Below are 12,345 nucleotides of genomic sequence, written 5' to 3'. Positions count from 1 at the left end.
CTCTTGCTTCACAGCTAGGTCAGTGCTTCATAAATCGCATACATACATATATACTTACAAAGAGCGCCCTGTAGGGTGATGGGAAACATCCATCCCTCATTTTTTAAAGACATTCAGCTGCTTGTTTTCTCTACACGGATGTGGGATATATTTGGCCCAAAAAGAAGGAAACTGCATTTAGCCATGTTGGGCCTAAACATTTCAGGGCATTGAAAACATGTTGAGAATAATGTCAAACTGGAACAGCAGCATTTCATTCGCATTTGGCACATATTATAATGCTTTTTCAAATAAAGATAAATCCACTTACTGATTGGGCCTTGCATGTGATTGATAAAGCCAAGAAAAATTAAAAGTTTATTCTACATGGAAAGCATGGCATTTGCAAAAACAGAAACTGCGATCATGGAAGTGGGTGCATTTTGCAGCTGAAATAATAAACTCATGGGATCTAAAAATTTCCCTTGCCAAAAGGAACATATCATGATGGTAAAATCACTAAGTGACAGCATGATGCGAGATATTAAAAGGCGTCATATGAAGAATAAATTCAGCAAATTGGAAAGCAAATATCTCTCTTATTCAGAGCACAGAAGGCTTGTGTGAGTGTAAAGACTCTTCCCCTGAAAATTGAAAACAGTGGCCTTCCCCCATCACATGCTCTGCTCAGGCTCTCCAATCTGAAAGACAATTGCTTTAAAGTGTCAGGGCCAGAGAGAAGAATGGTATTCATGCATGACAGAGCAATCTATTGGTGTGCTGGCTCATCAGAAAGACTTCCATTAAATGTTAATAATATGTGTATTTGTGGTCAGCTCAGAGATACTGATCACAGGCTTCTTCCCTGAGCATGGAGGTGGGGCCAGCTGCTATGCTCTTCAAGGTAAGCAGAACCATGGCAAGATCTTTGACCTTACAAGAATGCTAACAGACTTAATGTCAGGAAAACTAACAAAGGAAGCCGGTGGCCAGGCCACTAATTAAGGCTTGAAGAGATGTAATGTGAAAACTGAAATATGCAAGTGATTATTTTGCCATAGAGTTGTTTTAAGTATCATATTTTGTTGGTTTTCTCAGGAACCGTAGAATAAACCAACTATCATTGTAAAGTTTATCCCAAGGTCATAAATTCCATCAAAATACTACCTTGGGAGCTCAAGCTACAACCTAAAATGTACTATACTAGCTCCTCAGAAAATGTCGTTGATAATTTTTTTGCAAACTGCAAAAAATTGTTGTTCGCATCTGAAATCTCCTGCCGAGATGGGAGTTAGTGAATTACGAGCGACATGATTAGAGGAACCCCAAAATATATATGTTGTTAGATTATTGTGTAAAATGAAGAAAGTTGCGATGTAGTTACTTTTAAGGGAAAAATTAGCTAGCACCTCTTAATTTATACACAGGCCAGAGAGGGAAGAACTGCCTAAAATCATATGGGTGAACACTGAAAGGGGTTTGCAGAATGTATCCTTGCTAGAAAGCTGCCTAACATTCATCAGGCTGCAACTATTGAAAAAATACTGCAGACTTAACATTGCCTGGGAGACAGAAATTGGGAAAGACTAGAGAGGCTGGGACCTTTGCTAGAAGAGCAACATAGAGGGATAAATGCTAGTGGCTGCCCATGACTGAAGTGCCTTACCAGATCCCTGTGCTTCCCCTAGAGAGGGTCCTGAAACGCTGATGTCTTTCCTGAGCATCAAACTCAGAATCCAATGTAGTTTGTACAACAAAAACAAGTGTGGGGATTTGTTTGATTTAATACTTTCCCCTTGTTAAAAGGTGGGGGGTATGAAAGTAGACCCTTAGTATATTTTGATAAATAATTAAATTAATTCCCCTATAGCTAATTAACACAGGGTGACTTTGTTAACTTTCGAAATTAACAAAACTCACTCTGTGAGTGTGAATAAAAACTATAGTCTGTTAATGTAATCAGGTATGCCTTCTTTCCTTGTCACCCCAGAATTCCCCAAAGGGAACGGGTGTCCATGTCTAAAAACAAAATTCCTAACTGTCACCAATCCTCAGGTCTGGCCTTTAAGCAGAGGGATTCTGAATGTAACAGAATGTCTGAGTTTTTGGTGCTGGGTAGAGAAGTAATTTTCTCAATGAAACAAAGTGTAGTTGCTAATCAAAAAATGCACTCTCTCTCCTGAGAGTGAGAAAGTGACTCTGATAGAAGAGAGATTATGTATTGCTTCAGGGTAAAGAAGGAAGAAGGGTTCTATCATTACGAAATATTATCAACAGTATATTGTGCTTTCAAAACGCATAGCATTTTCAAGTACACCAGGAAATTAAACATATCAAGCGCTGCATGTGTGAAATTGCTTTTGAAAATAGAAGAAGTTTGCAGTTAGTTTCAATCTAAACCTTATCATGGAATGCTAATGCTCAGGATCATGTAATGTTCCAAGGCACTGTATAATGTTGACTTTAAGGGATTTGTGTATGATAGAGGGTTTGAACTGTTTATTTGGCCTGTGTTCCATGTACGAGTCCAAAAGTGAAATCCCCAAAAGTGCATTTTTGTGTAGAAGCTTTGTTTTGTGCCACAGAGAAGGTGGCGTGTGTAATCATTTAGTGCAAATATTCATTGAGCCTACTATTTGATAAATATATATTCTTTCTGTACCCAGCCAGGGGGAGGGATCTACATGGCTCTATATGAGTAATTGACAGAGCTAGACTGAAGCAGACAAATTATATATTGCGTGGCGCTTTAATTGGGGGGAATGAACGCCCCATGTTAAGGGTAGTCTCTAAATATATTGTTACACAGAAACAGAAGCTAATGCACCTTACGAAGCACACTCCGGTGAAATATCTATGCGCTGGCTGTGTTAAAACCAAAACAAACCACTGTATACGGTACAGATAAAACCACATGACTAATGTTTCCTGTACAATATTACAGGGGGCAAGCCAAAAGGGAAAGAAAAGGGTCTTGTAATAGCTCTAAAACAGGTACATCATCGGGTGCATTTAAAGCAGGGGGCAGCACGTTTCAAACTATGGCTGAACGTAATACCAGTTTTAGGCCAATATCAACACAGGCTAAAGGGTCGAGAAAGGTACTCATATGAGCAGCAGAGCGGATGGATCCATAGGCTTCCCTGGCCGCACCTTCTGCTAGCAGTGGTCAATCGATCAATGCCCAACACTCATAAAAGGTGCACGCTGGTCAAGCAAACAAGGTACTTTGTTATCCCATCTAATATAGAAATGTCCACAAATATATTTTAAATACATTTGATCTTTTTGCAGACAGGCAAGTCTTCTTATACAGTTTATGGTAAGGAAAGTGGTCAAAATAATCCACGTCTATAGGACTAAGTGTCCTTTAGTTAATAACCTTTTGAGTCAGGGATAAACACAAGAGGCTGGGCATCTGCATGGATAAGCGGGTTCAGTATATGCAATGATCAGCTAATAAGTCCCTTTTGAGGATTCTGGGCCACTCACAGCTCAACTATGATGCAGCCCTACCTCAGGATACAAGTGTGTAGCTAGTTTCTGACTGATGGGTTGAGCAGGAGATAGTCCCCATGATGTGTACTTTGCCAATGCAGGAAAATGTGAAGTACCTGATCAAGATTTATAGCTAAAGTGTGGTTCATGGGTGTGAAGTCCCTTGCATCTTGGATTCTTACATTTCTCTGCAGGCATTAGAAACCAAAATTACATTCTTGTTCCCACAGAGCCAGATATGTGTCACATTACAACCAACAATGATGATTATAAATCGTGGTTGGTGATTTCATTGCCAACCGGAGTGTTTAGCACTCATCCCTGGAATGGATTGGGTCCATGTACCATCTGGCATCAGCTGCAGGTGGATCCTAGAGACAAAGGAGCAGCTTGAAGAAAGACAAGATAAGTTATGACACTTCACATCTGATGTTTGTCTCCTATTGTCTATATCAGCAGATGGTGCTCTTCATTCTACAAGCAACTAAAGCAGACCCTCTGCTAGTGCTAGAATAATGTCCTCAGGTTTTTATCAACGACTAACATTCATGGGGCCAGGAGGAAAAGTCAGTGGCAACACAATTGCCTTAGAAGCAAGACAATGCAGAGAAATGCAGATTGAAATCCAGGTCCCATGTTTACGCGTTATGAAAGATTAATTAATTATTCAACCATTTTGACAACCACATTCAGTTTAGTGAACTGTTCAGCTGTTGATTCAGCCTTTAATCCAGGTGGCATCTGCTCAGAGCCAATACAACTCTAGAACTCTACGATCAACAGTCATCACAATGCTTCCTCGTTCATATCCCATTTAGTCTACAACGCTAGTGTGCTGCAGATCTATGCACTGGATATTACCTGGTTGTCACTGGCAGGTGCAGCCCAAGAGACACTCAAGCTGTATCACCTGCAACTCCAAAATAGACTGCTTGCAATCAGTTTAGCAAATGAAAAGAGACATGCAAGCCACACTCAGACATAGAAATAATGCATAGACACTACCCTTAGTGCGGGGTATGATTCAATGTAATTGGCAATCAAGGAGAAAATTATACCTAATCTAACTGCAGAGTTTACCTAGACTTACACCAAAAGAGAATCCAATATTTTGGCTGAAGCAATATAATCAATAAGTACCGCCTTTGTGCCACGTATATCCTTAACTCAAATTGCAGGAAGGAAATGAGCCAGAATGACCAAAAAAGAAATACTGCAACACAACGTTGTGAACCATGCCTGACGAATTGACATGGGAAAAAATACAGTGCATTAGAATTGCACAGAAAGTTAGTGCTTATGAATACATTATACAGAAATAAATAAGAGTTAATATATAATAAAAAAAAGTTGACTAGGCAGTGCAGGTATTTTATGATACAGAAATGAAAGAAGGACTAGGCGTGAATAAACAAACAGAGCTAATATTATGCATAAAAGCCGGAGAACAGCGGAGAGGACGTGTGGTAAACCTTTAGAAAGGAAATTCCAAAGTGTAGCGTTGTTCAAAATGATAATAGATCAAATGAAAAGGACTAGCCACATACATGGGAGTAAAACTGAAAAATGAACACGTGGGAAAATCAGAAATAAATTAATTCATTCCTTCAGGTGAAAGTGTGTTCAAAGTAAATGTCCATATTTCTTTAAACGGGTATCTCCAGCTCTGCCACTTGCATGACACCACTGTCTTCTCTGTGTCTAGCTTGACTTTGTATTTGACCCATTGCTCGCAAGGATCTCATAGTTGGCTGATGTGTTGTCCCGTTTTCTTTAAATATGTGGCAACGCTTAAATTAACAATAACATATCCTAAACATTGACGTACCTCAATTACTCTTGCTTTTAGTTTTCTGGTGTCCCACGCAGAATTAGCAACATAGATATTTGAAGCTATAAACTAGTTAATTATTTAAACATGTAATGTTTTATGAGGAATAATTTTCCTGGTCTTTGGATGTAAGATATAGTATATTTTCATAATTTTGCTGCAAGATAAACAAGCAAGGTCGGGCAATGTACGCTTCTTCCCTGTGGATCTAGTATAAATGCAATATTCTTTGGTTAACAAATCGGGGGTATGTTTTATTTGTTAAGAACTGAAGAGTGGTTTATCGTTTACGAGTGAATGACATTTCATTGTTACCTGCATCCACTACAATACTGTTACCTTCAACATCAGGTGCGGCTAATGGCGTGTTTCAGTTAACAGAGTAGAGGATAACAGAAACTAATACCATGACTCCAATGGAAATTTAGAAACCATGTGTACACATTAGATCAGCCTCAATCTATCGAGAAAAGGACCTGCCACTGGAAAGCCATGAAACTGACCTGCAAAAGGGCAGGCATGGAGGACTTAGATGGTGGAAGTGTCTCTTACCATGATTTATGGGTGACATCACTAGGCCAAAGAAGACGACACATGTTGCTGGTACTGTTGGCCGAGTTCGTGAAAGGCACCAGAGTGCTGTAGATGGGGTATGGAGCCATGATGGTGAAGGACAGGCACCATGTCGCCGCTATCACCTTCACGGCATGCGATTTTGTCTGCCACACTCTGGACTGCAAAGGTTTGCAGATAGCACCGTATCGCTCCAGAGAGATGGCCACCAGGTTGAAAGTGGACACGCTGACAGAGATACCTGCGTGTGAACAAGATACATACAATCAGATCACGTATTCTCTAGCTTGACAGACGAGAATATAATGATTCTTCATATTTACACACTTATCCTGAATTAATGAAGCAAAGCGAAAAAAAAGCACAATAATATTTGCAATTGCTCTTTGTGTGTTTTAAAGTAATGGAAAGTGACGAGGGGCTTTATTCCTCTGCATGCGTCCACAGGAAAGCAGATGCATATTGTAATAATTAAATGGAGTGGAACATTATGCTTTTAAAACCAATTTTAGGCTTCATGGAACAGACAAACTGTTTGCATTTCCAACATGCAGATAATATAGTGATGTCATTGATTACTTTTGCTGTTTACCATTCAACGAGTGACCTTATTTTTCAAAAATTTAATGGGAGCGCCAGTAAAGCACAATTACATATCACTGTAAAGAAAATATACCCATAACAAAAGAAGAAATAAAGTAACGTTTGGGCTGCACAATTGAAGCAATGTCTGCACCTTTTACAGTAGTAGAACATAGATGTGTGCACGATACAAGCCTTTGTTTCTTGAAATTGCGACTAAAATCTGTAGGTTTTACAGGCAGTTTTGAAGGGTCACGGTTGAGGGCGGCGCTAAATGGAGCCAAGAAGTTTGTTTTAGAGAGCTATTCTCCTATGTAGCATTGATCATAGCATTGATTCCTATAAATGTTGACGGTAGCGTAGGCAACTGTCCCATACTTAGCAGGACTTTCCGGTTATGGAGGACCCTGTCACGTGATGGACAGGTAAAAGTCCTGCCTCGATTCATTCAGCAGTCTCGATCGAGGTTCCTCTGTGTGCCTGCAGATCGAGCTGCTGCTGCAGCTCTTTCAATCTTTCTGCTAATGCGCTAACACCCAGCTTCCTTACAATGCTAATGCTTTGTTCCTGGGGTTGTGATGGCCACGTTTGTATTAAAATAATTTTACCATCACCTCCCAAGGACAAATTAATTTCATTTCGTCAGTTGTATAGAGCCTTTCACCATAGGTATGGTCCCAACATGCTGTAGGTTGAAAGCCCTCAGAGGGACCAGAGTCCGAAATATGGTAAAGTTAGGAGGTGCTACTATGCATGTGTGAATAATGGGCATTAAAGGTTATAAGGACATGGCCGAGTCTCTGCTAGCCACCCATGCCTAATTGACATGTGTATGGGTGGAGAGATGCACACTAGGGAAATAAGCTGGAGTGGGTGTGTAAGAGGATGGCCAGTTATGTGTGCATCTATATCCTTATGACAGAAGTGTTGTGCAAAGTGTCATTCGAATTGCATGTGGAAGCAGATGCATGCAGGAGTATGGCCACGCCTTTGGCTAATTGCAAAAGCATGGAGTGCGCAATGAAAAAATGCATTGGTTATAATGCGATGAAAGCCTAGAATTGGTACATTCTGCAAAAATTCAAAAACATCTTGGTTGATAAATGATGGTGGATAAATTCTGCATGCTTCCGGCTATCTTTAAGTGGGTACATTCAGGACCCCGCCTAACCGTAAAGGCAGCATTCTGCAAACACCTGCATTCACTGTAGTGGAACACATTCTCCAATCGCCTAGAATCCATATCTTGATTACCCGCATGGACTCGACTAAGTTGAGCAGCCTGGTCAACTGACAAACCCTTACAAGTGCCATGCAATGGGAATCCCAAGAGATCCTCTGGTGCAAAGGCTCCAATCTATGCAATACAATGGCTACCCTCACACAATCCTTTGAGAGCAACACCCAGGTCGCCCTCCTGAATTATTCCAAGTGCAGCACAAAGGCCAACTGCACATGTCTTCTAAGTGTAACATGTTGGCTACCCTAATGGATATTCACAGAGCAAAAACCTTGGCAACACTTATACATCATCTAATGGCAGATGCAATGGCCGCCTTTCTAGTGATGTGGTTCAACATGTTGTCCACTCTCACAAATACCTTGAGTGTGATACATTACTAACCCCCCACAATCCACCTAAGTGTATCACATTGCCCACCCCAAAAATCCATCTAAGTGCAATACATTGCCTACCCCTAAAATCCATCTAAGTGCAATATATTGCCCGTCCCCAAAATCCATCTAAGTGCAATATATTGCCCACCCACAAAATCCATCCATGTGCAATACATTGCCCACTCCCAAAATCCATCCAAGTGCAATACACTGCCTACCCCCAAAATCCATCCAAGTGCAATACATTGCCCACCCTCAAAATCCATCTAAGTGCAATACACTGCCCATCGACAAAATCCATCCAACAGCAATACATTGTCCACTCCACTAGTGCAATTCACTACTTGCCCCCCACCCAAAATCCATCTAAGTGCAATACATTGCCCAATCCCAGAATCCATCCAAGTGCAATAAATTGCCGGTGCTCAAAGTTCGTGTGAGACAGGGACCACTTCCACAATGCCTCCGAGCGCAATACCATGGCCGTCGTCACAATGGTTCAAACAAGGCTAAATGTGTCATATCTCCAAGTGTCATGCTCTGCCTACCCTCTTGGTTCAACACATAGGTTAACAGGTGAGTGTACACCATAGGTCAACATCGTGCTAGGAGCGAATGATAGTAATGTAAATGTGGCAGTGTTTTACTGGAGCATAGTAAAGGCTGTGCTCACCACCTGTACCACCTTGCCTGAGTTGTAGCTGCAGGATGTTCTGTCCACCTGTCACTAGTGAACAGGGACAAACGGGGATGAGAGTTGCCCCAAAAAGGAGCTTCCCTTTGACTTTGGCCCTTAGCCTGCTGCCCGGTCAAGGCTACCCTGGGGGAGCTACTGAAGAGAGAGAGTTTCGGCCATGTGCAGAAGCAAAGACCCAATCAGGGAACATGGTGGGCGGGTTGGGAGGAGGGGGAAGGATGGTCTGGGAAAGGGCTGAAAAAGATCCTGCAGTGGCAGAGGGAAAACAGAAGTAAAGTAAAGAAGTAAATAAATAAATAAAATGGGCAACGTGGCAAGGAGGGAGAGGCTTACAGTGCAGGTGGAAGATCCCAGGACCCAGAGCTAAAGAAAGGCCTTGGCCGGCTGCACATGGAGACACTCTCTGAGCCACAATATCTCAGTCACGTGCAGTAGCACAGACCCAATCCGGGAACACGGTGGGTGGGTTGGGATTTGGAGGGAAGGAGGGTCTGGGGTCTGGAGAAAACAGGCTGATGAAGGCCCCACAGCGGCAGAATGAAAACAGAAGGAAAAGTCAATAAATAAAATGACAATGCGGCAGGGAAGGGAATGCTTACAGTGCAGGTGGAAGATCATAGGGCCCAGAGTTAAAGAAAGGCCTGAGTTGGTTGCACATCGAGACTCTCTCTGTGCCACGATATCTCCGGCCACGTGCAGTAGCACAGACCCAATCAGGGAATACAGTGGGCGAGTAGGGAGAAGGGGGAAGGAAAGTCTTGGAAGGGGCTGAAATAGGTCCTGCGATGGCAGAGGGAAAACAGTAGGAAAAATAAATAAATAAAACAAGCAATGTGGCAGGGGAGGCATAGGCTTACTGTGCAGGTAAAAGATCCCAGTGCCCAGAGCTAAAGAAAGGCCTGGATTGGTTGCACATGGAGACTCTCTCTGTGCCACGATATCTCCGGCCACGTGCAGTAGCACAGACCCAATCAGGGAGCACAGTGGTCGGGTTGGACGGAGGATGGAAGGACGGTTTGGGAAGGGGCCGAAAAAGGTCTTGCAGCGGCAGAGGGAAAACACAAGGAAAAGTAAATAAATAAAATGGGCAGAGAGGCAGGGGAGGGAGAGGCTTACCGTGCAGGTGGAAGATCCCAGTGCCCAGAGCTAAAGACACACATCACATCATACATGAAGCATGCATTTGTCAAACGTTGCAACACAAACATTACCTTTGTTAATGTTATGAGTCTTGAATGTACATTTTCAAAACCCAAAGGCTATTGTTTGCCCCTGCTGAACTGAATTCTGGTATCTGTAGCCGTCCATTCAAGTTTGGGAAATAAATGCCACAAATGTACACTTTATGACCCAAAACATTTCTATAAGGATTTATATATTTGTGGGTTTATGGTTTGTGTACCTCAAGAAAGGTTTAGAAAACAGCATTGCTGAAAGCCAAACATGGGGGTGGAGGGTAAATGATGAGGTCAAGTGAGTTATGAATATTTGCCCAGGATGTGGCAAGAGTTTGTAATCTTGGAGACTGGAGTTTATTTTCCATAGTTGGAGTCATGTGCTGCTTTTCAGGGTACAAGTAGAGAATACATGTGGGTTGGCAGCATCAGCCCATTTATTTTCTTCCAGAGGGTGGAAGTAACCGGCCCTTAAGAATTGGAGGCCCACAAGCTTCCTCAAATATTTGCCTACCAGGTTCCCAGTGTCACGTCTCACTCCTGTTGTGTAGCCATTTTTACTGCCAAGATGACGGTTTGTTCCCACTCTAGCAGTCTAGCAGCATGGTATTCTGTGACCATGGAAGCTCCGCCCATGTTGCCAGGAGAAGCTTTTCAGGAATCAAGAACGAAGCTCTAGCGCGTTGCTACTCCTCGTTTCCAACGCTTCGTAAATTCACTCCTTTCCTCTGTCTGTGTTTAGCAATCTTTCACTTTCATTCTTGTTTACTTTTATAGGTTACTCATTTCCTGTTTATCCGAATTTCCCCCGAGACTAGATCGCTCCGATATTTGTATCCGGCACAGCGTTACAGAAGCCCGCCGGCTCTGCTGTGTGCTCGGCAGCGGCGGTTCTCATCACACACAGTCTTTACCAAGTGCGGCAGACTTACAGCCTCATAGACATAGATTGGTCAGGAACGTTCGCCCGGGAAAGTATCAGGACTGATAGAGATTCTCCGATCATTAGTCCGGGACTTACTGTGTCCTTTTTTCACTGATCCATAGCTAAAGAAGTTGTCATTCTCCAAGCAAGTTCCCGTTTCCAGACTCAGATTCCTGCAAGCAGTAGATCTGCACTTCTCCACAAGGTATTAGTGACACGGATACACAAGTCTCCATTCTATATCTGAAGACTTCATCTTTTCTAAATCTTCTGTTCTGCATCTATCTGTTTTCATTAGCCATCAGACAGAGTACCGTATGGTACTGAATAGAAGAGCCTCAGTTTTCGTCTGTATCCTGACTAGAAGGTAGTCACCTTAATATCTCTTTCCTGTTATTATCTATCTGTTTTCACATGCTCTCTAACTACCTTTTCTTTTTATATACTGAACTGATTAGAGGATTGGAGGCTGACACCTGAGAAGTTCCCTTCCTTTCATACCACGACAGCCTAGACCCGGAGATATCCAGTTCAAGAACCACAACAGACTTCAGCGACAGGATTTTATTCCCAGAGGGTTTCCCTGGGGGATTCTTGTTCCCCTAAACCTTTCTGTTTTGGGGGAATAAGGGTCCTTTGGGTATACTTCTCCTCACATCAAAAGTGCCGGTTGCGTCTGACCAGGTTAGTGGTTTTGTGTTTGCTTGGTGAAAAAACTGGTGCAAGAAAGTACAAATGACAATTTATCCTAGGAATTGTCACACCAAGCACATGTTTCTTATTGGGATCCTGGGAATATTTCCAGGGAATATTTCACCATAGAGGTTTGGGTTTAAATGGTGAGCACCATTTATACTTTGCCAGCGAAGCTATTGGAAGGGCTGCTGCCAGGTTATTTTTCTGGAGTGAATTATTTTTTTGGGAAGGCCAATGCACTTTTGTCTTGTGAAAGGACAATTGAACTAAAAGTGTATTTTTCCATGGGAGCCAGCCTTTGATTTTCGCTAAGGGGGCAGAGGTTCCCAGAGAGAAGCAAAGGAGCATACACGTCCCTAGGTCAAAACAACACATTTTACAGCAGGAATTGGAAAAATAACAACTCAGCAACAGTCACCTAATCTGCTGCCTTTGCAACATTCTGCTTTAGCATCCTGTGCTTCCCACTGCTATTTCTGTGTCTGCCAAGCAGTCTTGCCGTGCCCACCCCCTCCAATCAAGGCTCAGGGGGTAACACTGATACGGCTCCCTTAAGGTGAAATATACACATTTAGTTCAATCACGTTCGATCAGCTTAGCCTCTACTCAACCTTGTACTCCTGTAGGGCAGGATCCAATTCATAAGTCTGATGCTGAAGCAATTGAGCTTGGAACCTAAGTGGCTGTTATGTTCTGGCTCCGCGAGGAGGCAGAACGGTGTAGGCCTCTGAGGTAGGCCGCAGTGGCGCAGCTCCAGCCGGAGCGAAATTAA

At 42.6% G+C, this 12,345-nt stretch overlaps 1 protein-coding gene across 1 annotated transcript in view; it reads right to left on the bottom strand.

Annotated features, from left to right (window-relative positions):
* Positions 1-12,345, bottom strand: part of CCKAR (cholecystokinin A receptor) — a 385,208-nt gene that overhangs the window by 266,205 nt on the left and 106,658 nt on the right. The window contains exon 3 of the mRNA XM_069630334.1: positions 5,861-6,122. Coding sequence (XP_069486435.1) covers positions 5,861-6,122 — 262 coding nt within the window. The remainder of the gene's footprint in view (positions 1-5,860; positions 6,123-12,345) is intronic.

The sequence above is a fragment of the Ambystoma mexicanum genome, chromosome 6q, assembly GCF_040938575.1.
Source record: "Ambystoma mexicanum isolate Mex_15411 chromosome 6q, UKY_AmexF1_1, whole genome shotgun sequence".
Taxonomy (NCBI): domain Eukaryota; kingdom Metazoa; phylum Chordata; class Amphibia; order Caudata; family Ambystomatidae; genus Ambystoma; species Ambystoma mexicanum.
The sequence above is the reverse complement of the archived record's forward strand: the minus strand, read 5'-3'. Positions and strand labels throughout refer to the sequence as shown.